At 43.1% G+C, this 25,908-nt stretch overlaps 1 protein-coding gene across 6 annotated transcripts in view; it reads right to left on the bottom strand.

The window, feature by feature from the left end:
- Positions 1-561: 561 nt before the first annotated feature.
- Positions 562-25,908, bottom strand: part of LOC120514060 (6-phosphofructo-2-kinase/fructose-2,6-bisphosphatase 4) — a 51,133-nt gene continuing 25,786 nt past the window's right edge. For 3 of the 6 annotated variants that reach the window (XM_039734162.1, XM_039734163.1, XM_039734158.1), the window contains exons 3-15: positions 25,294-25,390; positions 22,919-22,985; positions 21,719-21,793; positions 20,815-20,871; positions 20,377-20,498; positions 18,382-18,589; positions 17,683-17,829; positions 17,015-17,119; positions 15,280-15,409; positions 14,857-14,919; positions 11,169-11,233; positions 10,684-10,761; positions 562-3,307 (exon numbers count right to left, since the gene is read on the bottom strand). In XM_039734162.1, the coding sequence (XP_039590096.1) occupies positions 10,699-10,761; positions 11,169-11,233; positions 14,857-14,919; positions 15,280-15,409; positions 17,015-17,119; positions 17,683-17,829; positions 18,382-18,589; positions 20,377-20,498; positions 20,815-20,871; positions 21,719-21,793; positions 22,919-22,985; positions 25,294-25,390 (1,199 nt within the window). In that variant the 3' untranslated portion in view covers positions 562-3,307; positions 10,684-10,698. Of the gene's footprint in view, positions 3,308-7,803; positions 8,073-10,683; positions 10,762-11,168; positions 11,234-14,856; positions 14,920-15,279; positions 15,410-17,014; positions 17,120-17,682; positions 17,830-18,381; positions 18,590-20,376; positions 20,499-20,814; positions 20,872-21,718; positions 21,794-22,918; positions 22,986-25,293; positions 25,391-25,908 lie in introns of those variants that run through there. The other 3 variants (XM_039734159.1, XM_039734160.1, XM_039734161.1) reach the window with 3 other exon arrangements.

Genomic DNA, 25,908 nt, shown 5'->3' with positions numbered 1-25,908 from the left:
AGTGGTTACCACCTGGGGGGCTGCAATCAGCAAGACATGAAAATATGAGTACATAATTCTAAAAGCAGTCATTAATTTTGTCCTTGTCACTCTGATGGGTAAGTACCCCGGGAAAAGGTAATGCCCTCCAGCTCCCCTCTGCATACAAACTTGTACTGACAGGCAGCATTTGGCTGTTGGTTTTCACCTTTCTCAAAACACCAGCAGCATGTTCAAGACAATGTAAGAACAGTGTAAATCTGAGAGGGTGGAGCAGATCTTAATCCCAGTGACCAGATAAAGCTAACAAAGCCTTACCTTTCTCCTCCATCATGTGCAAATCCTGGCATGCATTTATTTAATCAGTTCTTCCAACTTCTTCCTCCATTACTGACCTTCCTACTTAAATCACAGTTATTTGTCACAGTAAAGCAACCACAAGGTGAATCAATATAATCCTTACAGTTATATCTAATCTCCCTAAACCCAGCTTGTGGAAGCTGTGGAACCCTGCTGAGGCTCAGGAACACTCACCTGGCACTTCAGCCACTGGAAATGGACATGGAAAGAAACACACATCAGTGCACCTTGTAGCATTTGATCTTTATTACTTGGATCAAAGGTCAAATGATTACATTTGTCTGAAAGATCACAACAAAGGCCAACGATGTAAGAAAGGACAGTTGAATCCCAGTCCAGAGACTGCATCTGAGCCAGGCACACAGAACAGAGGCAGTCATGGTACAAACACACAAGGTCAGGACAAGGGTCTTCCCCTCCCCTGTCAGTGACTGCTCTGTCGAGTGGGGGACACACTCACAGAAAGTGACAATTAACTGCGGTTCTTAACTGTGCCTTCCCAGAACAGCAGTCAGGGTTACACCCTGGGAGAACCCCTCACTCCAAATCTACATTCAGCTCAAATCTACATTCATCATCTACACCTGCTCTCTCCAGCCAGGCTCAGATGCAGTCACTGATTTAGTACCTTTCTACTGTAGAACCACCAACTTCATTTTTTGTTTCTCTTCAAGTATCAGCACAATAGTTTATTTACACTTCTATACAACTCTTTTTACTGAACACCCATTGTAGTAAAACACTCATCACAGTATATTTAAAAGCAGGCTATAAAAATACCTACTGTACATAGAACATGTAGCCTCGAGGATGTTACAGCACCTCTGACAGATCAGAGAGGTAAAACAAAGGGGGAGAGGAGACATTTCAAGCTGTGCTTGCCAGCAAAGAAAAGCAACCCTGGGCTCATCTCTCACTGGGGGAAACATTTCTGCCCACACTTCTTCAGCCAGGTCTGAGCTCACAATCTGCCAGTAAAATCCCACTCTTCTAATGCAGCCCCCTGGGATTTTTACAGATAAATCCTGACATTCTCAGTGTGAAAACTGCTTAACCACCCCTCCTGTCCCAGCAGAGGAGCCAGGGCTGCCTGGGCACAGCCTGGCTTTCCCACCCCACCGTGGGAGGGGAAATTGCTCCTTCAGTTGTGCCACAAAGGTGGCCTTGTTAACCACACATCAATGAATTCACTCCTCTGAGCAGTGCCAGGCAGGCTCTCTCCTCACCCCACAACTATGGGCACAGCTGAATTAATAAAGGTCTGAAATGGCATTACCATAACACACACACACACAAAGCTTTAGACAGCAGCGCTTGAAGCAAGTGTTCCTGGTCATTCTGCACCCTGCACATTCCTCCTCTGAAACAGAACCCAGCAACCCAGCACTATGGCTTACTTCCAGAGCTGAATATATTGCTGAATTTAGCTTATTAAAAAAAAATCACAACAGCAGCACATTATTTTATAAACCCTGCACAAACAAAAGACAATTTAGCCCTTGCCTGCAAAACTATGTTACCAGGGCCTGGTATTTCACACAGGAATTCAGAAAAGAAAAAAAAAAAAAACAAAACAACAAAGCAACCCCACCAACTTACATGGTAAAAGCTCAATTAATTGGAGAGAATCCTTAGAAAAAACACAGCTCAACTACCAAAGAATAGTTCTCCTCATTGCAGAGCTACAGCCAGCAGCAGTGCTGGCAGCTCACTTCAGTTGTCTGGTAACACACATACAAAATACACTTTGATTTAGTACAGTTAAAAGGTTGTGACCTTGACAGACAGAGAAAATTCCATTTTTAGCACTGGAGTTTCACTAGGCAAAAAAGAGCAACAAAGAATTGGGATGATGGAAGGTGCTTAAAAACAATACAAAAAACTCCAAGGCAGGTGTGCCCTGTCCAAATTATTTGAGAATTTACCTGGTGTTTTTGTTGCATGAGCTGTTAGAATGGTTAGACTCACCTAACCTTTCTGTACTGTTTCCTGCTGTACGTATTAAACGTGGCTATAAAAGAAAACATACACTTTTATGTTGAAATTCATTCCAAAAATTCTCTAAAAATATAAAGACAACACTAACAAGACAAGCAGCTTCTCCGGGCCTTGACAGACTGAATCCTTTCCCCCTCCCTTCCAGACTCAGAAAAGCTGCTCATCCCCTCCCATAACTGCAGCAGAAAGGACATGTCTCTCTCCATCTCTCTCCCTTCATTCCCCATCTGTCACTCACACTCATGTCCCCCACTGCCCTCCAAAACACACCTGGTCTCTGGAAAGTGTCAATTTCCCAGGTAGCAAATCCAGCTTTAATGCTTTGATTTTCCAAAGGGAACATCTCCCTTGTGAATTTCTGAAAAATTTTAATGGTGGTTGGCAAACCACAGTTCAATTCAAAACACAGGACAATTGTCAATGATGGGCTTCCCCATTTAAAGCAGCTTTGCAACATAAAGCCTCCAGTGCTAAAAATGTAGAATTTTGTCCATGTTAAATACGCCATTGAAAAAACTCCATGTAATTCTAGGCAATCATTCACAGTAAAAATAAGAGAACTCTTAGAAAAAACACTTACAAAAAGAAAATAAAATCTAGTTAAAATCTGACAGTAAAATCAACACGGGCAATTAACCACCTTGCGTTATCCACAGACAAACAGTAAAAACCCACTGAAACTGCACAAATTTACATAAGAAAAACCTAAACCCAACTCTGCTCCCCACAATCTTTTCACTGATACCTTTCGAGTTATCCACGAGCACAGGTTTTGTCGGGAGGAGCAGAATCACATTCGAAATGTCTGGAAGGGAAGGGGAGGGGAGGGGAGGCGCGTCCATCCCGCCCTGCTCCGACACCGCCGGGCCCTGAGCTGCTGGAGGAAGGGCTGCTGCCCCGGGAGCTGCAGCTATAGGTGCGTGGGGACTGTCCTCAAAGCTTCTTCTCTCGACCTATTCACACCTACGTTCTGCAAATTTATAAAGACAATAAAAAAGAATATGTTAAAGCAGAGGTCTGACGGGCAGCTGTGGTTTTTGCTCAGCACGCAGAGCTGTTACACAACACAAAGGTGAGCAAGGTGTAATTCCTGTTTCCTCAAAATGCTCTGTTAAACACAAGGAAAGTCCCAGCCCCTGAGCAGGAGTCAGAACCAGGCTTGGACCTCATCCCATCAGGAGCTTAACAGAGCCCCTCAGACACCCAAAGGCAGGATCTCTGCTGCCAGTGAAATGCATCCCTCAGACTTGTATCACACCAGGACAATTGGTCCCTGTACACTATATGCAGGTCTCACTGTTACAGCTTTTAAAACCTTTTTTTCCTTTAATCACTGTTTTAACCACAGTTTTCTAACTCTCTGTCTCTCCAGTCTTTATGCATGTAGTGTAAGGAAAAACAGAACCCTGCGAAGGCCATAAACCCCACAGGAATCAATAAAATCTTGAGGGAGGGAAGCCCTCCTCTCCTTGTTCCAAGCACACCCCAGGAAATAATTCCTTAACACCAACAGCCATAAAGCCAACCCTGATCCTATCTGTGAGCAGCCAAACCACTGGAAGAGCGCTGAATAACTCCCTGAAGAGCTGGTAACACCAAGTGCTCCCTGAAGAGCTGGTAACATAAAGTTTAAATGCACTTTGGGATACACATGGCATGTGGCAGATGTCACAGTGACATCAGGGAATGCTCCAGTGGTTTTATAACCACATTTATTAGTTTACATTCAAAACAAGTCTCTCCAGTCAGGCTCTGGGGAAAGGAGAGGCCCACGAGCACACAGCGAGGGGCCCTCTCAGCACACACAGACACTCAACTCCATCAGTCAAAACTCATCCACTCAAAAAGCAATTCAATCCTCTCCCCAACCCCAGTTTCTAGATTTTCAGCCATTTCTCATGAAAGCAGGCTATAAACAAGCAGCACCAGATTCTCCTTGCAGGTTGAATTCTGCCAACACTGCTCTGCCCTTACCAGTTCTGCTACATCCACATCAGCCCTTGGGTAAATCCCCATTTTCCACCACAAATACCACACTAAGGTTTCTGGGAACACACAAACAAATGCTGCTGGACAGAGTTGTCCAAGTACTGTAAATCTCTGCACCCACCAGCACACAGCCTGACCCATCCTTACACCTCTATGAAGGAAAGCAAAGCAACAGCCCTATTTCCAAAAGAAGTTTCTACAAGAAGCATCTCTTCTGCAGGGGGAAAGCATCAGAAAGCACCAGTATCTGCTAAGAACATGAGGAGTTAGCAAAACAAGTCATACTCTGCATGGTTATAGGGAAAAAAAAACAACAAACCAACAGAACGTGCTGGCATTTGGTGTGTTTGTGTTTTTCTTAGCAACTGATGCAACATACCCAGAATTTCCCTAGGACTGCAGAGAGGTCTCCACAGGCACTCCCAGAATACTGGCCGAAATCTTTTAAGCTGAACATCTGATGTTGATTCAAAGAAAATTAAATGGAGCATGAAATGGAGCATCAAAATGCAGGAATCCAGAGGTACTGGAAATTAGTCCGCAAGCAGCAAGAGCTAGACAGCTCAAACATGAAGCTAAAAGGAAATGAGGTGATTAAGGCAAGGCAGAAGATACAGCTTATTTCAGTGAATGAGAAGTACTGGATAAAAGCAGCATTCTAACAACTAAGACAGACCCAAAGGGAATATTGTTAAGCAGGCAAGAAAGCTGAAAGCACAAAAAGCTTGAATTTGAGTAAACACGAACAGCCTCTGGAAGCAAAATGTGCTGAACTGTCACACTGAAGGAAGAAAATTGGGATAAACCCTGATAAACACCCCCAAGGGCTTATTAAACAAACAACAGCCAGCAGTGAGAGCAGATGAGCACAGGCTTAAAAAGGGACCAATATCCTCATTAACTGTAAGTGGATTCCTTCTCACAAGAAATGATGGCAACTGGGATTGTACCCACTTTCAGAACAGCCATGGGCACTGTGAGGGAAAAGCCATGCAACAAGGACAGTGCTGCTGCTTAGAAAGGGGACAGAGGCTTCAGCCTTACTTTTGGGACCAGAAGGTGTTCCTGCAAGTTCCTGGCACCAAAGCACACCTGGACAAATGACTGTGCTGGGAACAGCCCCACACCAGCAGCCACACGGTCTGGAAAGCCCAGGAAACACAGGAGGGGGAATAAAAACCACACACATGTCCCAAATACTGTTTCTACCCAGCCATGTACCCTCTTCCCCGGCCAGCCCCAGCAGGAGCTTGCTGCTCCCAGAACCTGCTCCCCGAGGCAGGAGCAGTCTGACCCTGCCTTGCACAAGAGCCCATCTCACCCAGCCCTTCCTGGAATGGCTCAGAGTACACAGATTAACTCAAACACCCTCCTACACCACTGCTGCTGCTCTCACTACGCCCTGGCCTTTGGACATTTTTGTTCTACAGGACAGAGCCTCCCCCAGCACAGTGCTGTGGGTCCCCAACAGGACAGGCCCTGTTTTCAGTTTTGCTTGGATTCAGCTACAATGTGATCCTCACAGGACAGGAAAATCTTGCAGAAAGGCTCCTGCAGGCAAAAGGAGGAACTTCTGGAGACAAGAGCCAGCACAGGCATCAACACAGAAATAAACAGCACAAGATAAACATCCAGCACTCTATCAGCTTCCCCTCAGCTGCTGTGCCACGACCCCTCAGGTGTGCTGACACCTCCATCCAGCATCAGCCCTTCCTTTTCAAGGGCTGTTAAAGCATCCTGCTGTAAGAGGAGACCCCTGAGAGCATTCTGCTTTTAAACACCCACTTCACTCTGTGGCACACACCAGCACTGTGAGTGCTGTGCTCAGCAGAGTACAACATGCAGACACAGCCCCAGGGAATCTGCAGCTGGCAGGAATGGAGGGTCCTGGGTGCTCCTGCTGCTTCCCTTCCCTCTGCCACCTCCACAGACCAGGCAAACTTTGCTTTCCTCACTGGCCAAGCTCCTGCTCCTGTCATCCTCCCCCTCAACTTTCTCTGACAGCCCAAGCCATCCTTTTTTAAGCAGCTAAACTCAGTTTTTCCACAGCAGATGCCTGCAGATTTTGGCTCTGTAAGAAATGCAATGCATTTAATTTCATCTGGATGGTGTTTCCTTGGCTGTGGCCTGTGGAGGTGACAGCACTCCAAGCTGTCTCCATGTGGCTCCTCAGGGCCTGGCATCCCTGTGATCCCTCAGGAATGTCAACTCAGCTGTCAGGTAAGAACAACCAGACCATTGTTGTGTGCCAGGGGGTACAGCAGGCTCAGCTGCTCCTCTGGGCCACCCTTCACAGCAGAGCTGATGCCCAGACCCTGGAGCAATGAAACATGGAAAAGTGACCAACCACTCCTACACCACAGTCATGACAGCAACAGGAAAATGATCCAGGTTCTCCCAGTTTCAGCCTAGGGGCAGTGGTTTAGTTAAACACCAAGCACCACAGCAGGAGGCTCTCTGGTTATGGCAAGCATTCCCAATTGCTACAAACTTCTGAAGACTTCAGTACCATTTTAGAAGAGCAGATATGTAACTTTTTATTTTCCAAAATTCTGGTTTGCAAAAAACATACCACCTGAGAAACTTAACAGACAAAAGCTTTCCACAACCTACAGTCCTGCTTACTTTCACTGCTTAAAGACCCCCTCAGAAAACAGTTCTGAGGCTCAGTGTTTTTCTGCCTTTCCCTGCCTCAATGCTGCCTGCTCCATGGCACAGACACATCCCACAGCCTGCAGTCTCCTCCCTCCTGCAGGAGGCTGTCCTTTCAATCAGTCTGGGATCCATGTCCTGCTGGTTTGAGATCTGTGTCTGCTGGAGCCACCACCCAGCTACAAAATGCTCTGGGTAACTCTGCCTCCCTGCTCTGGAATGGTCAGCACTGCTCATTGGAGCCCTCCTAAATTCTGGGTACACAGCAGCTGGGGCAGAGCTGCACATGCTCCATCACCCACATCCACACAAGCAGCAAAAGAGGGAATGTAAAATCCCTTCTCTAGGCAAACCCTAGAGCCTGGTTAATGCAGAACAGCTGTTAACAAAAGTGGTAGATTAAAAACATTTATACACATTCCTGTTCTTTGAATAATTGTCCTGGAACTAAGTGAAAACTTGCTACCCTACTCTAACAGCACATCCTTAATTAGCACATGGAGAGCACTAGTGCTGTGGATCAGTGGGATTAGGGATTTACAGTAATTATGGGTTGTTATTTTACACTGCATGGCAGTCCAATCACTCCCAAGGGCCCTGAAACAGATAATACTGGTGCTCTGCTGGGCAAAACAAATTCTGACCACCTTATCTCCCACAGGATGTTGTGTTCCATGGCTTTCATAAACACACTGCAGCTAACACTAAATGATTGCTGGCTATTACAATAAAGCTTAATGCTGCAGGATATTTAAATTACACCAATTTACAAAACCAGCATTCCAGTGAGAGCCAATCAAGGTCTGATAACTCATCCACAATAAATTAGCCAGTGCAACAGTTTTATTGTGATTTGATTAATTTTTTCAAGTCATGTGCTGTACAAACATTTGGTTGCCATTATGAGTTTGGTTTGGGTGTGGTTATTTTTTTTTTTTATTTCAAAGTGATTGGAATGATTAGTTTTTCAATTTATTTTGAAGTAGCAGGATGAAAACAGCACCCAAGTTTGATAGTTGGTCAGGACACAGGATTCACTGATGATCAGGGACTGTTACAAGAGCGTCCTCGGTAGGTCTGGAAATGTCTACATTCTGTGTAATAATAAAAATACAGAGAATATTTATCATGCAGCAGTAAGACCAACAAAAGCCACCAATCAGGTCCCTTCACAAGTACCCAGCTGGGTTGATTGAGAAGCAGAGATGGTTTCAGCCCCCACACCCCAAGAACACAGCAGACAGAGCTGGTCACTGTCCCAGAATGAGACAGCACAAAAATGCATTTACAGTAAAAAAAAACAAAATAAAAGCTTTTGAAAGGTTCAGTCCTCTGAGGAGCAGTTAAATACAGCTCCCTTGCTGACAGCACTACCCAAAGCTCAAGTCAGTCACATTTAGGAAGAAGTCTTTTACAGGTCCAGAGAGGAATCCACCTAATCAAATGCTTCAGCACACACACACCTCCTCACTGGGAAACTTTCAGTGAATTTGCCACGTGCTTCTGTGCCAAGGGAAAGCTTTTAACATGTGCTTGTGCTATAGGCAATGTAACACCTCTAACAAAATAAAATATGTTCTCAGACACCTTAACCATTCAAGGCTGATCACACCAACTAGACCTCACCTCCTTTTGCAGAGGTTGCAGGAAAACAATGGCATTCAGTGCAGCACTCAATTATTTAAAACCAAATGAAACCAAGACCCCAGTGCAGCCAAACAGGAATCACATCTGCTATGGCACCACCTCCTGCAAGTCCCAAAGCCTGTGCCATTGGTGTTCACCCTCCTACCAAGACAGCAGACCATGACAAACTGCTCTGAAATTTCTCCCAAGATCCATTTTAGGCCAAATCATTGCCAATTCTGCAAACTGCACGCTGATGGGTTTCATTAATCCTGCTTGAGCCACACTGTGGTAAGCCAGCTCACCTTCCACTAACATCTCCCTCCCTCAGGTCCCCTCAAAAAAATAAAATAGAAGATCTGGTGTGAGCAACCCCCTCTCTGTCATTCACTGACTAAGCCAGATGTGCAAAGCAGACATTTCACCCCAGCACTTGCTGGGTCCCTTCTTTGGGCCAGAAAACAACAGCTAAAGCAACTCCCCTGAATTCTTTTCTGTAAAAGACTATAGACTCCTTCACTGGAAAAGGTCAGAACTTCAGCCACCACAGTGCTGACAAACACAAGGCTTCAGTCTGCTCCAGACAAGGCACCACGGTGCTCTGAGGTTCACACATTCCACAAACAAACACCCCAGAGCTCTGCCTGCATTTCTGCCACGTGAAAATAGATGTTTTCAGCTGAGCCAAAAGGAGGGCACTGTTCTGGGGCACAGACTACAAGTGGCTGGTGGGGCACAGAACAGCACACTGGGCAATTCTCAATCTAACAGCTTCATTGTTTAACAATGCTGTTATGTGACACTGTATTTAATTAAATGCTCTGACTTCAATAGACTACTTGAAAAGTTAATTTTACAGAAGTAATTAACGTTTTCATAGGTGATTTAAATGAAAGCTTTTGAAATTCTCAGTCCTCTGAGCAGCAATTAAATGCAGACAGGACCACCTAAAGTCCTTCATCCAGACCCACTACCTGAATAACATCATCCATATTCACCAGGCTGGGTTTCCTTTGGGGCAGAGGGAGAAGAGAATTTAATGGGTTTTTAGGAAAATGCCACTCCTCCTTTTTTTCTTCTTATAAAATTCATTCACTCCATTTATTTGTGCTCAAATCAGTCTTGTGTCTTTGAGCCCACTGCACTGGAAGTGTTTTCCTGGTCCTCCACCTGCACCTGAACAGAGCCACCCCACAGCAGTGCCAGCATGGCCACATCACTTGCTAGACATGGGGAGAGTCACTTGGTGATTCAGGCAGAGCTTTCCCCCTTGAGATAAACCCCTTCAGTTACAGGACTGGATTTTCAGCAACATTTTAGCAAGCTGTAAATTCAGCACTGATATTTTCATCAGCCAAACTAAAGATGTTCATCTACATTATTTAACACAAATAACCTACTGCTCTAAGACACCCCCATGGATTTTTCACTATGCTTCTCCAGCTTTGGGAAATGTGGAAACACAGACTGGATTTCCTAAACATAATAAATCAAACTAAGATACAAAATGGCAAAGCAGAATGACAAAGCAGGAAAAGGAGGAGGAAGGAAATTATGCAATGCAGTTGTTGAAGAGAAAATGTCCAGAAGTCAGGGTTTTCAGAACTTGGAATACCCAGGTCATTAAAGCAAAACTTATCTGCAGAAGAATTCTGGCATGAATTCTGCACAAAAGTGAACCCTCGGTTACAAAAGGCACTTTATGTCATGTGCCTTGTTGAATACACAGATAAAACCTCATTCCTCACTATATTCCTTTTCACCATAAACTGTTGCTCTGAAAACCACCAAACACAGCCCTTTTTTCTCATGTTATCAAACTGCCTTCCAATTCACCAGCTGGCACTGCTCCTACCCTCAGCACACAATCATGCCTGGTGGCATGAGCCTGAGGATCTGCAAGGGAAGCAGAGAGCTTTAACCGTGACACATTTCACACAACTCTGATGCTAAAGCAAAGGAAGGGCTTGGCACAAGCAGCAGAATGAGCCTGAGCTGAGGTGGACACTGAGGAGCACAGAGAGCCTGAGGCAGGCGGGGCACAGGGCTGCCGTGGGCTGGCATCTTCTCTGCACTTACATTTGACAAACACGCTCAATTTCCTTCCCCCAGCTGTCCTGCTGCTTCCCGAGAGCTAGTCTTGCTCTCCAGCTTTGGCTTAAAACACAGGTGACATCATCAATTCCTCTTTTTCATGCAGCAGTGATGAAAAAGCTGATGACTTCTCTCTCCAGACCAGGCGTGGCACTCAGAACACAGCTGTGGGCTACACCTACTGCTGCTGAGTGACAAAGCCTGGCAGAGCTTCACACAGCTTCGAGCCTGAAACCTCATCTTCACATCCTTATTTCTCAAAGACAAGCTATTCCACAGCCAGAACTCACATACGAGATAAATTCAATGAAAGATTTGCTCCCCCCTCACAGTGAACCAGTAGCAAAGTTTCATATGTAAAATAAAATACACTCAGCTGAGTTATCAAATCAATTCTAGCCACAAGGACAATGGAAATCAGCTCAGACCATACATTATATCAAGTTCTCCAATTTGAAAAATGTTCTTACCTCAGGTTTATCTCTGTGTGTGTTTACAGCTTCGACATTCAGAAATATGGATTCTACTTTACATCCTGTTGATAGAAAACACATTTTTAGACACATCTGCTTCGAAAGTGAAGTTATAATAAAAATGCAATCTAATTTTAAGATGGTGAAGGTTAATCACTTTCCCCTTCTGATTTATACCAGAATTTCCTGGATTCTCAAGAGCTAAAGCTACAGAAATTAATTTGTTCTCCCTGGATGAATATTATTGTCAATCCAATAATCAATCTCCTCAGCTTAGCTTTATCATTATTTTCTTTGAAAAAAATATCTTTTTTTTAAACACACATGAATGTTCAGTAATAAAGTTCTTATTTGTAACTTTGTGTTTTAAACCTCCTGGACTCCTATATTACAGTAAAATTCTAAGAAGATAAATGCTGCTCTCATTTCTTAAACATAACAACAACTACAAGAAAGTACAGTGTGTTGTCAACAACCCCCATTCCTCTATATGTGCAAAATGGTTTTAACCCCAAGCTAAACAGAACTTCAAAGTTGACTCCCAAAGAGGAACTTCTGCTTCATATTCAAAAATTCAAAATGCCAGTGAGGCAAGAAAAATTGAAACAGTGAGAAGAAACAACTTTTTCCCACATAGTATAAAGTGATCCACTTAGGGACTCCCAAAGAGGAACTTCTGCTTCATATTCAAAAATTCAAAATGCCAGGGAGGCAAGAAAAATTGAAACAGTGAGAAGAAACAACTTTTTCCAAAAGTATAAAGTGATCCACTTAGAGAATGATACTCCATACACCATGGCCACAGCACTTCAAGCCATCTCTGATTGCCAAACCCTGCTTTATCTCACACAAACATGACTTTTATAAGCTACCACTACTCTACAGAGCATCATTAAAAGTCACTTCCTCTGACACATTATAAAGTGATCCACTTAGAGAATGATGCTCCATACACCATGGCCACAGCACTTCAAGCCATCTCTGATTGCCAAACCCTGCTTTATCTCACACAAACATGACTTCTATAAGCTACCACTACTCTACAGAACATCATTAAAGTCACTTCCTCTGACACACCAGAGTCCATCCTCTATCACAAACAGGTTTCCAGATTTTTCTCCTCATTTATTCCCTAAAGTCATAACACACTCCACTGAGTTGCTACATGACAGAAAAGGGAATTTCCTTAGAAAGCCACTGCACTTTAAAAAAATAAAAAGAAATGAGTAAGACCAGTATTTGCCTTCCCTTTGGGAAGCCTGTCCTTTTAAAGCTCATTTGTCAGAAAGACTCTGAGCAAACACTGCAGGAGGGCCAGAAGTCAGAGAAATAATGAACTATAAAACAGATTTGAAGGAGGAAAAGCACATCATCTCCCACTGGAGCAGGATCCTTACTCATCCTTGTGTCCACAGATCCACTGTGAGCCCTGAGACCAAGCCAAGCCAAGCTCTGAGCCCTGCTGCTGGCCATTCCCCAGGGCTGTTACACAGCAGACACTTCAGAGCCCTCTCAGTCCTTGCCACAAGCTGAGTTTCAGATCCAAAGAGAGCATTGTATGGAGAACTTTAAACATAAACCAAAGGGACAGGCCTTGCTCCACAGCAATTACCACGTGCATACTCCCAAGCTCATTTTTAATTACTGATGAGCAAGTTCCTACCTACAGTAGGAACTGTCCACAGATCCACTGTGAGCCCTGAGACCAAGCCAAGCCAAGCTCTGAGCCCTGCTGCTGGCCATTCCCCAGGGCTGTTACACAGCAGACACTTCAGAGCCCTCTCAGTCCTTGCCACAAGCTGAGTTTCAGATCCAAAGAGAGCATTGTATGGAGAACTTTAAACATAAACCAAAGGGACAGGCCTTGCTCCACAGCAATTACCACGTGCATACTCCCAAGCTCATTTTTAATTACTGATGAGCAAGTTCCTACCTACAGCAAGCTGCAGTTTCCCTTTCCATAGATCACCACTGCCCTGGACTGCTGGGTGAAGGTCTCACCCACCCTGATCCAGCTGTCAGGCTGTACCAGGTGTTCCCCCACTGCAGGTCACACTCTTAAGGTGGGAATGATGCTCCTCTCCAACACCAGGAAGAGCAAAGCCCCTGGGGAGGTGTTTCCCCAGACCAGGCTCAGCTGGGAGGTATCAAACACACCAGGTGTGATCCTGCATCCTGCCTGGCTGGAGCCCAGTGACACATCAGCTTGGAGCAGTGCCATGGATCACTACTGCAGAAATAATTTACACAGTGCTCGTGTTTCCAGACGGCTGAACTCCAAACAGCAGGTTGGCTGAAATGTGCTCATCAAACAGACATATCCAACACCTCAAAAGAGGACAATGGCATTTCTTTCCCTCTAGTCAGAAGGGCAAGGACAGTGTTTTGTACTACTTTGTTTCCTTCCTCTCTTAGTTCGTGAGCAAACACTCAAACATCCACACCCTCAAAATTTATGAAGTCACCCAACTTCCCTCCCCCCACAAAGAAAAACAGCAACAACAACCAAAAAAAAAATCACCAGTGAACCCCCCAAAACCAAAGAGAACCCCGAAGCAAATCCTTGCTGTGGAAAACAGGCAGACTCTAGCAGGTCAGAAGAACCCAGTTTTAAAAGGAAGCCCAAGTTTTAACTGCAGTGACTCTATTTTCAAAACCCCAGCTTGTCATGCGAGGCTGGGAACACCAGATGTCACCACAGCACAGGCTGTTGTTCCTGTAAGAGAAACTGCAACCCAAATGACAAAAATCTCCTCACACGGATTTCCCAGTGTAGCAGCTACTTTCGTTCATAATATTCTTTGTTTCAACTTCATTTGAAACTTAACAAAAAACAAAGTACTGATCTGCACCACTATTTTTCAGAGCTGATAATCAAAGACAGCTTCCAATTAATGACTGGACCAGCATTTTTGGGCAATACATTTTTCCTACTAAGCTACACAGATAATCCTCTGCCTGAGATACCTTCTGAAGTGGGATATGAGCAGATACAACTGAACAAAAGTGAACAGAGGGCACACACTAAGCTGAGGTGGGAACACACATGAAACTCCATCAGCAATCAGCCTAAAGCCCAAGCAGGGCACACAGTAACCATCACCCCACACTGCCCACAGAGCCCAGGGAAAGCCCCTGAGCCAGGAACAGCTGCTGACAAACAAATGCCAGCATTAACAAACAAGGTGAGTTCATGGGGTACCCCCACAGTCCACGGAAAAAAAATAGTTCAGGAAAAGAGAACAAAGTTATTTAAGGCTAAGAGAACACATTTGGCAAGATGATAAACCTTTACAAATGCAAATTTGCCTGTCTTCTGAAAAGCAATACCCTCCAATACATCAATAAAAACTCAGATCTTGCTGTAGCAGACATGTAAATGCATGGGTTTGCCAGAAGAATTATTGAAATAGAGTATGAACTGAGCACAAAACTGTCCCCTCCGGCAGTTACAGCCACTGGTGGTTTCAGGCCTTCAGCAACACATGTGTTTCCTGGCACAAGGCAAAGCAAGGATAATCCAGAGGATTCATTTACTCCAGCAAAGCTCTGCAGGCATACACGCAATGGCAAACCTGACTATTTTAAAGCAACATGAAGTGTGTTTTCAACACTCCACCACCTTTGCTGATGACAGAGACAGTATAGCCAGACTTATATAACAAACATACATAATTGCACTTACCATAAGCCACGGGGGTTAGCTTTAGGACGGTATGCAGTGGGCACTTCAGGTAGGGCAGTTGTTCTGAGAAATCAAACCACAAATTACACATGAACTACAGGTTACAACTGACTTTTCTGTTATGCTTCAGGCCAACTACTTGAATGACTCTTTAGCTAACAGGATATCTCTTTTCCTAGCATGCAACAGAGATGCTAATCAGAGCAAAAAATAGCTATCACAGTATTTCAGGTGAGGAGCAGCTCAAGAACATCAACTACCGGGTTTCATGTGGCGGTCAAATATGAAAAAATACACTTGGGTACTTGCCTAGCAAAACCAGCCTCTGATGATACAGCACATTGTTACAATTTACTGTGTGGAACCTTAAGCAGTAAATTTTCAAAAAAACAGCCTGTTTGTAATGTATCAAGGAAGACTCACCTGCGGGCTTGTCAAGGAAATACGCGAGCAAACAGCGCATGACAGCTTGGTGACAAATGACAAGCACATTTTCCTGCCTTTCGAGTTCCATAATTACTGGCTCCAGCCTCTGAACAAGATCTTCATAGGACTGGGTGGGGAGGAGAAACACAGAGCATATTAAAAAGGGAAAACTCTTTGAACAGTGTATATATACAGAGGGGATCTTACTTTCATATTAGTCATCTTCTAAACGTTATTTAGTGCACAGACAAATACTGCAGTAATAATTTTCATTAAACTAAGAACATAGTTCAGACCAAAGCACATAACAAATCTCCCTCACAGCACAGAGAAGATTTATTAAATTAGCCACTTTGATCAAGAATTTCCAGAAAATCCCTAAGATTTAATTCACATCTGCAAATAGGAGTCTTGCACATTATTTTCCATAGCTCATCTTCAAAAGCATCTCTCTTCCAAGTCCAAATCTAGGAATCTCAGCCAACAATCAGCATGCAAAAAGTTCACAAAGCTTGACTTGTTCAGGCTGCCCTTTCAAAAGAAGCTGTGGGCATGTTGGACTGGCCTGGTGATGGCAGCCACCAAGAGCCAGCACGAGGACTTGCCGGTGGCCTGTCCTGCCTGACATCCACAGGGAACTGCTGCTGCAGGGGAACAGCAGGGCTCCTGCATGGGCACAACTGAATTAAATGTCACATGCATGGTAAAGACTCTGCTTCCAAAATGCACCAGGTACTCCTAAAATGTGTCACCTATGTCCAAAATGTGTCATGTACCACAGGTGGAGAGCTCAGCACACTGCCCAGCAGGGCAGGGACCAAGCACAGCAGAAAACCTTCACCCTGGTCCCCAGGCAGGACCAAGTGGCACTGCTGACTGAGCCCTGGACAACAGAAAGCCCCCAGCCCCCCCGAGAGCTGTGCAAGCCCTCACACTGTCACCAGACACAAAACTGCCTCGGATAAACGAGACCAACTCATCCCCACAGGGCACCAGGGAGTTTGACATGCCAGTCACCATCCCCAGGACTGCACTGGTTTGAAAAACAAACACTCCTTGTTCAAATGAACGAGGAGCACTTTGCAGCTTAATGACTGCCTCATTAGCAGGACGGGGGTCACACTGCCGGGGACACTGCTCTTGTCACAGTGATTGCTCTTGAGGAAGCAGGCAGCGCTCTGCTTCCTCACAGCTCGAGCAGGAGCAGCTGGGCCAATCCCTCCTCCAGACCCTCAGCCCCCAGCTATAGCCCTGTGACCATCCGGCCATCACTGCACTGTACTAGGGCTGCTTTACAAAAGCCATCAGCAAGTTTATTTTCCTAGAGGCAAGGAGTTTAATAACGTGGCTGGAGACTTCCCCAGGATTTCAGCCAGAGCTGCCTGCAAAATAGCCACCACCAAGAGCAGGGATGAACAGAAACAGGGCATCTTAGCAGCATGTTTATATATGCAACAGTTGAAGCCCTGCAACAATTCCTCCTGCACAGGGTACAATGCCCACAAGATCAAAGCTCTCCATTGTTTTTCTAAATGTATGGTTTTATTTTTCAAGCCCTGAATCAACATAAGTGGTCTGGGCTCAATCCTTGCAAGATCCTATGTGCTTTTCCATGGAGAAAGGAACAACCTTTCCATTAATTTAAAAATTTACTTTTCCTTCCTAAAGCCAGCATGCATATATGCAAGAAGACAAGGAATCCCTTCAACTTGTGAGATTAAAAATATCATACCTCTCCTTTAGGGTATCTGTATCTGTATTTGTCTTGGTCTCTCAGTGCAAATTCAAGAGGATAATTTTCCTGTATTTCTTCATATGTCATTTCTTCACACACTCCCTGTCAGTAATGAAAATAATTAAAAAACATGTATTCCCAGTAATGCAAAAAGCAGATATCACTCTTAAATAAAACCATATACAAATAACCTTTAATGGTTTTATTTTGCTACTCTGACACTTAAAATTGTCACACATGATAAACAGGGCACTCAGCTCAGAGGTGGTTAGGAGAAATCATTAAATCCCTTTACAGGTGTAGTTACATCTGTGCACAAAGCAAGGCCATGTTTTACCTACTGCACCTTCTATTATATCTTACAGCTGCAGCTGGAAATTGCCAGCTAGCAAACTCCCCACATACACAAACTTCTTTCCAAGCCCAACTAACCACAACTTCAGAACACCATGGCTTCTACAGAGGAATGTTTTACTGGGAAAGACAAAAGGACAAATTAACAATGGCAAAATTTAATGAAACGTTTAGCCTTAGGTAATGACAATTATTTCCAGCCTCAAGAAGCAGCTTCAATGACTTTCTATCCCATAAAAAACATATTATTAAAAAACTAAGTACTTTGTTCACCCCCAACAATCAAAGCAACTTAAAAGAGAAGAACTTACTGCATCTATCTCATTCAAAACCTTCCACTGCTCATAAGGCACTCCCAAGGCTTCAGCAGTCTGAATTGTCCTTTTCATCTGGCTGGTCCAAACTTTCAGATCTTTGATATTTTGCTCATTAATAAACTGTGCCAAGCTTTTGGCAAACTGGAAGAAAAACCAAGAGACAGTGGGTGAGGGCTCAGAGCCAACACACGGCGTTCAGTTCAGAATACACGGGTTCCAGCCTCTGTAAGCTCACTGTAGCTTTTCCAAAAGACTGTCAAAGGTTTTGTTAAGAAATACAACCTACTCCATTATCCAAGAGGGGCGGGAGAAAGAAAAGGAGTACAAGGAAAATACAAATTTTTAGCAGGTCCTAGCTTTCCTTCCACTTACTTTCCTTTCAGCTTTAAGTTGTGTACACTTTCCCAATTACCCAGCTAGTCAGGATTTCACAAAAATACAGTTAAAAAATAAAGCCCTCTTGCCAACTGCTTTGTAGTGCAGGATAAAAAGGAATTTTAGCCAACAGAGAGACAAACAGATAAAAGGGTACAAACCACAACACACAAAGTGCCCGTCCTGTTTCCACTACCCAAACACACAACTAAAGAAGTCCTTTAAACTCATTAAGAGGACAAAGCTGCAGAGGAGGAAAGCTGCAAGTGCCCAGCACAAACACCCAGAGCACAGTTACACCTGGCTGGAGGTACATACCTCCTTGCCCCTGACAGACAGCCCGGGGTCTCCTCCTATCCTGCCCTTCAGGTTGAGCTCGCTCTCTCCGTGGCGGCAGAGGTAGATTGACCGAGGAGTCACATGGATATTCATGAGGTAGTAGACAATCCGGCTCTGGATGTGATCCATCACTCTGTTCACCAGGTAACTCCTTCCCACATCCATAATTTTAATGTAAGAAAGATCCCTTTTATAAGCAAGTTAAAAAAAAAATAAGGTTCCACATTGTTGCTATTAGCACGCACCACAATCTTTCCAGCCTCTCTGTCGTTATGAAACAAAGGGGCAACATGCCAAAGAAATGAAAAAATCCTCAATTAGCCATGGAATATGCATTAGTCCTAAGAAATAACTCGGTACTCCAAAGGTACAGGATGAATTCTATTCCTTTCACGTGGAGCTGCTCACATCACTTTCTTTTCTGCTTCCTTTACTTGCATTTCATACAAATCTAGATCCTACTCTTGGAAAAATACAGCCCACACACTAAAAAGGAGATTCAGTGGAGTCACTCAAGTTACCACAGCTAAATAAGAGATACAGCTATTTTACAATACCATTTGGGTTTTTTCCCCAGGTTACAAACACTTTCCATCACCAAGTGTTTGTCTGACTGCACCCAGGGGCCATAAGGAATGGTCACTAATTACCCATCTCAATTAATCCCTCCAGGAAAAGTAGGGCACCAGAAGAGCCTGGGAGTATTCTGAAGCAAGACATTTTCTCAACTGCTCTGTGAGCAACCCTTTGTTAACTGTTCTGTAACCTACCCCACCACTACCTTATCTCAGCATCAGACAGCTTATAATTTCAATTTTCACTACTTATCCTTTTTTATCTGAGCTATAATTCTAAAGCAGCCTCTCATTCACACAAGGAAAAATGTCTCATAAGCTGAAAATAACCACTATTGGTTTCTAGCTATGTGTTTGAGACACCACACTACAATAAGACAAGAAAACTGATAACAACACCAGCACCCTCACTCCTGCCCATGCTCCTTGGAGTTAATCATTACATGAAAATAACCACTATTGGTTTCTAGCTATGTGTTTGAGACACCACACTACAATAAAACAAGAAAACTGATAATAAAACGGAACAGAGGTAGTGAGAAACAGACACCAGCACCCTCACTGCTGCCTGTGCTCCTTGGAGTTAATCATTACCATTCCAGCCAGGCACAGCCATCAGGTCCATCACAGGAATTACACGCATGGACTGAGCCGATTGAGCCGGCTTCACCCTGCTCACGCTCAATTACATTAAAATGCAGCTCAGCCTTCCCTGCAGCTCTGGCCTGGAACAAACCAGCAGCACCTGGGATGGCTGCAGCTCCAAATCCTACTCTGAAATCCTGGGCCGTGGCAAGAAGAAAGGGGCTCCTCCTCACATTCATCTCTACCTTATTTTCAAGAGTTCAAAGTTAACAAATACCAGAAGAATGCTTTGGCGTGAGGATAAATAATGTAGCTAAGACAGTTTCTCAGAGCCCTGCACCTGCAGGATAATTTTGCAAACACGAAGAAATTAATTCAGAAGTCACATTTTTAAGACTGATGTGTTCATAATTAACCTTCACCATGCCAACCAATTAAGTTATATTTACAAATCACTCACATCTCCTCTATGAACCAAAAAAACAAGCACCAACCAACCACTGTAGAAAGTCTGGAATAATTGCTAAATGCTGGTTCTATCCCAGAAGAATAAATACCATTCTCCAAGTGGGAAAATCTAAAAGAATATTGTCCCAGACCAGACTCACTAGCCAATTTTCCTCAAACAAGGAAGTTTCTATGCTACACCCCCAGAGTCAACACTATCTAATTTGCCAAAGGAGAGAGAGATCAAGCCACTAAAACAACGGTTTGAAAGCCCTAATCCCCAATACAGGATGCCCCAACCCTTAAAATAACATTTTAATAATATTGTGATCACCAGCAGTAATAACAGTGTGGTCTCATCACTTACTTGTCCAGAGTTTCATCTAAGGTCTCATACGAGTTCTTGTAGCACTCTATTCTTTTCATGAAGTCTTCTGTTGCTTCATCATTACTACAATCCACATAGTCAGGACTACCCAGCTTCACTTGCTGTTTAAAATAAGACAGAAGAACAGTATTTAAGTTTCCTTCCCTTCTTCATGGATGTTTAAAGAAATAGGGAGTGGGAGAACACAACTGCAACTTCATTAAAATACATGTAAAGCAAAAAAAAACCCCTACTCTTCAGAGAATTAAACTTCTGAGCTAGTAACATTCACATGGACAGGGAAAAAAAAAAATTTTTTTCCATTAATGAGAGCTAATGTGGGGTTTTTGCTATTGGAAGATCTTATCATGTACTCCCAAAAATACTAAGCTACATTAAACCTCCCAATGTCAAGCCATTAAAGCAAACTTTACTCACCACAATATTTGCAGCAATGACCTCTGGATCAACACATACAGACTCCACAAAAAAGGTCTTCAATCCAAATGGGAGGAAGAAGGAACAGAAGGGAGGAAGAAGGAAGATGCATGAGAACACCTCTGCATACTAACACACAAGCAGCTTGTCACCCACTTCCATGTCAAGGCCTTTCTCCCTCCATTTACTCAGAAAGCTTCTCCAGACCCTCTCATGAGAAATCCCTGGCTCCCCATTCCATGACACATCATGCCCTGTGCTCTTTTCCCCAACAATGCCTCCAAGTGGAAAATTCTTGCCATAGAAAAAACGTAGGATGGAAGAGGAAGAAACAAATGCAGAGGATGCTAGTTCAGCCCCACAAACAGTAATTAACATTTCTGAAATAACATTTTAGAAGCCTCCCAGTTTATGGAGTAGCCTCCCTTATAAAGAGGCTTTTGTTCTGCTGTGTCAAAGGTTTGCAGAGATTAAGCTCAGAGGAAATGAAAGATGACTGGAGAACAGCTAAATGTAAAACCAGAAGGCAGAAAACCACTAAGTTTTTGGTTTCTACAGAACTAACACAGAACCCCTTTCATGTTCCTGCAGCAAAGACCTGAACTGCATGAAGAACCACACTTTAAATGTTCTTTCTGATACTGCACTCATGACCACAGGTCCAGGAAGACAAAATTGAAGCTGTAGCACAAAATAGCTTTGCTCCAAACAGTACAAACACTGAAGATGAGAAAAATGAGGACTGAATGATTTCTAACCAAAAACAATGCTTAGGAACATAGAACATATTGATTAAACATCCAAAAAGGACATGGCTTGTGCACTTAAGAGTACAGATAAGGGCAAAACTACCACTGGCTTACTTGGCCATGTAATAGCTCAGAATTTATTTGCTTTGACTCACCTTATATCCATTTTCTTCACCAAATTTATAAATCGTTTCTCTACGTTCTCGAGTTGTGTTTGTAGCATCAAAGACCTAGGAACCATTAAAGGGAGAGAGAAAAAGGAATTTAAAAAGCAGCACAGCCTGTGGAATGCACTTACTAACAAAAAAATTATGGATTCGAAGTCCCTCGGTGTGAAGGAAAGCAATGGAAATATTTCCCCTTCCCTCTCCCCCACTATCTCAACATGCTCAACAAGAAAACAAAGACATTACTACTTCAAAATTTAGCAATATTTTGAAAGCAATCCTAGCAGAACTCTGGATTTAGAAAAGGAAATCAGAATTTAAGCCTAGCACATAGTACAGGAGAGGATCTTCCTCCTTGCCCATTATCAGCATTAAATATTAACACACAAGTTTTAGTGAACTTACATTACAAAAAAAAGATGCTGCAGTTCAATAGGCTGCTCAAAATGGAAACGTAAAACTTGCAAGAGTTGTAAATCCTGACCATGAATAACACCATCAATGCAGCCATTTTTCTAGGAACTCAGTTTAGCTCTGGACACATCCGTGTTTTACTAAAGTATGAAGTTTGCCAAAGCGTAACATTTACCTTATGTATCCAGCAGAACTTACAGTTAATAAAAACCCCAGAGTTGTGTCAGTAGTCTTAAGACAAAAATTTTAAAAATTAGTCTCAACACACAATGTCAATAGTGGAAGAACTGATGGTTGGCATCCCATTATTAAATACTCAGGTATGCACCAAATTATTATTAGTTTCTCCTACTCTCTTCAGACATTTCTCATGCCACTAACAATTGCCAAGAGGACATTTTTTGCTCAGCAAGTCTTTACCTTCCACTTGGAACACTAAACTACCAAACAGACATGCAAGCAAAATGGCAGATGTGTTTAATGGTACATTGTGGAGCACTGTCCTATAGTAATGTGGACTTAAGGTGGACTTTTTTCTTGGTGTCATCCTCCTCTCAGCTAACCCCTCAAATCAAAGGAAGTTGCCCAATATGGCATCATCAGCCTGAAATCCAGCACTCACTTCACTGCAGCAACAAGGCAGACCTAACTGCCAAAGGAAAGAAATCTGGTGTACTGGCCAGCTGTGGTCACCCCTCAGGCTGTGCATTATCCAGCAGACACAGAGTTTAGTGCAGAGGCACCTCAAGAAGGTGTCTCCAAGTAGACACTTACAGCCACGTGCCCGTTCTCCTCGCTGAGGTACTGCCGGACGTCGTTCAGCGCGGCTAAGGCACACTGTCTTCAGAGGGAAAGAATCACAGTCAAATGCTAGATAAAGGCACTTTGTCTATGCACGGGGGAGCAAAAGGCCCTGGAAATGTTATGATCATTTATCTCAGAAACACAGATCTCCCTCCAAACATGGGAAAAAGCCAACAGAGGTCAGCCAAGCTACACTAAGGAAATGTGGTCATGCAACCTTGCTGCTCTGTGTCACTGACACAGCTACACATGTCCACAGAACACCCATCGACTCTGCTGACCAGGAGACACTTCCACTGATCTAAAATAACACCACTGAAACACCCCTGCAACTGAATGCTCTTCCCAATTACCTATTCATACATAACTGCTTCTTAATTTGATTTGCACAATAAGAAACAAAATTAACCAAATTAAGGCCTTTATCTTGTGGCACTAAGTTGGAGAGGCAACTATTTTTCAGTAATCTACTTACTCTCTTTTGAGCTATTGTGTGAAAACTGCTTATGTAGAAAAAATTTGTTAAAACAGAGAGCAAAACAAAGGTAGCATCAAGTATTAGTGATTGAGGTGAAATATCATCCCACTGCAGTCACCAACCCAGTGTAATTAGTATTGGAGACTGCTGAAGACACAAACACAAAGATCCCCACCCTGACATACTTTACACTTGTGTTAAATCTGGACAAGAACACATGAATATGCAACTTCCCTCTGTCCCCAGCACTAGCATTATCTTCAAAGTCCATTATGATTCCTAACACATCAGAGATGCTGGAGGGCAACATTGTACACGATTTACTTGTTAGCAGAACAAAGCTCCATTTATTCCCAGTAAGTACAGCCTCTCTGCAGTACCAACATAAAAGCCTGCCCATTTCAACAGCCCTTCCCTACATTACTCCTGAGTTTTGACTTCCAGACTCAAATTCATAATTCCTCTATTTACCATCTTCTGGAAGCACAGCTTTATCTTGAAAGAGAAATGAAGGCTGTTGGATTCTGACAGTATTTCCACATTAGCACAGTTAACAGATGTCAGGAGCTGAGATTCATCACCCAGATCTTCACTGAATAAATACAAACCCTCTTTACTCATTGCTAACCAGGCAGAATATCTCACACAGCCCATTTCATGTAACATCCCTCACCACTTAGCCTAATAGGTGGCACAAAGGCACATTAAAAGGTTTGGCTCTACCTGTCAGCAAAAGGTAGTGGTTTGCAAGGCTAATGCACCTCATAACTGCTCTTTATCCCCAAGGATTGGGAGGTTCTTATGCAAGCTGTTCTCCTCAATGCTGCTGAAGGGCAGAAAGGGAAGAGAGAGGGGGAACAAGGCAAGGGACAGCCACAAGAGAGAGTCCAGACATTTTTGATACATACGATGAAGCTGAATTAAGAACAAGACAGTCCATATTTTAAGTAGCCTAACTAAATATTATTTCCATCCATCTCAAATTTCTCATTTCACACTACACACTCTAAGTGCTTTCCTGAACACACTAAAAAGTACAGTGAGTGTCCAACAAAATCAAAAGGCCTTTTTGTTTGATCTCCTCTAGGAAAGAAGCAGCTCCCTCTTGCTCTGACCTTTCTTCGCCAGGTCTGCCCTACATTAAAGCACAGCTTCTTTCCAGGCAGGAGCAGAGACTCAGCTGCTTCATCTGGACACAGAGCTCTGGTTCTCTGCTTGCTTTGCACAGCATTAGCAAAATATGGCAATTTTTGAGGCTGTGCATTGAGGCACTGAATGAGGCACCTGCATGGTGGTCAAACCCACAATTTCAGGGAGAAAATGATCATGTTTGATTCTCACTCCTTTCAACAGATAATGGTGAATACATTCAATGTGTTCCAGATCAACTGGAATTTCACTATCCAAATCAAAAAGAAAAGCAGTTAGACCTTTTTTTTTCCTTAATGAAGCAAACAAAAGCTCTAAAATGGGATTTTAGGAATTATGCAGCAGAAAGAGTCACATTTATTAGCTGGTACTTTACAAGAAGGTTGGAAAAGTTACAACTATCCGTTAAAATGTTTTTTTAGTGAAAATATCCTACAGGAGTAACAGTAGCCACATTCTAATGAAAAGGAATCAAAAGAAGGACTTCTCTCCATTTCTGATGCTTGAGATGAAACAATCAAGAAAAAAGGACCCCCAAATTTTAATCAGCCTAAAGCAATCACTATTCCACCTTCTCTAAAATGTCTTTTCCTGCAATCTCTCTAAGGGTCTTCTTGATCATACAAAAATGCAACTTCAAGCAATCTCTAAGAGCAAATTGCACAGGATATCCTTTTAATACAATTAGCATGGTGTACCAAGCACAATCAAAACTTACTTCCTGATTTTCAAGCCTTCTTCATTATCAGGCAGGAAGAATTCAAAGGATTTATACTTTTTCACCAGATCTCGACGATACTGACCAACATTAAATTCTGCCAAGAGAAACCAGCATTAGCAAGAGCCAACAACAGGCACATGAAAAGACAAAAGTTATCAACTTTGAAACCAAACTTCCTGCAAAGATAAAATAACTTGGCCTGTAAGAAGTCAATCTATCATACTTCTTTTTGTGTTTTGTGAGGTTTAAAATAGCAAGGCAGCAATAAATCTTGGAAATAGCTGAAGGACATTTGGGCTGTAGTCACTCTACTTCAGTGGCCACTCTGTAGTGCCTTTGTCTCCCAGTTTGCCTGGACAACAAACAGAAATTATTTTCCTCCTTTTCAGAAGTTACTCAAAGTCTATAAAGGACTAGTAATGATTACTGGTATTAATAATAATCTTTTATTATCATTAGCTTTGTCTTCTGTGTATATGTAGAGTGAAACAGTAGCACCTCCCAAAACTTACAACTCTTATTTCAGCACAAGGCAGAGCTCTAAATAGAACTGAACACTCTTGCTTTAAGTAAACAAAACTTAAAATTCCAGTAGTGAAAACATTTTTTCAG

Source organism: Passer montanus, unplaced genomic scaffold (genome assembly GCF_014805655.1).
Source record: "Passer montanus isolate IOZ18808 unplaced genomic scaffold, ASM1480565v1 scaffold9, whole genome shotgun sequence".
Classification (NCBI taxonomy): domain Eukaryota; kingdom Metazoa; phylum Chordata; class Aves; order Passeriformes; family Passeridae; genus Passer; species Passer montanus.
This window is presented reverse-complemented; position numbering and strand designations above follow the sequence as displayed.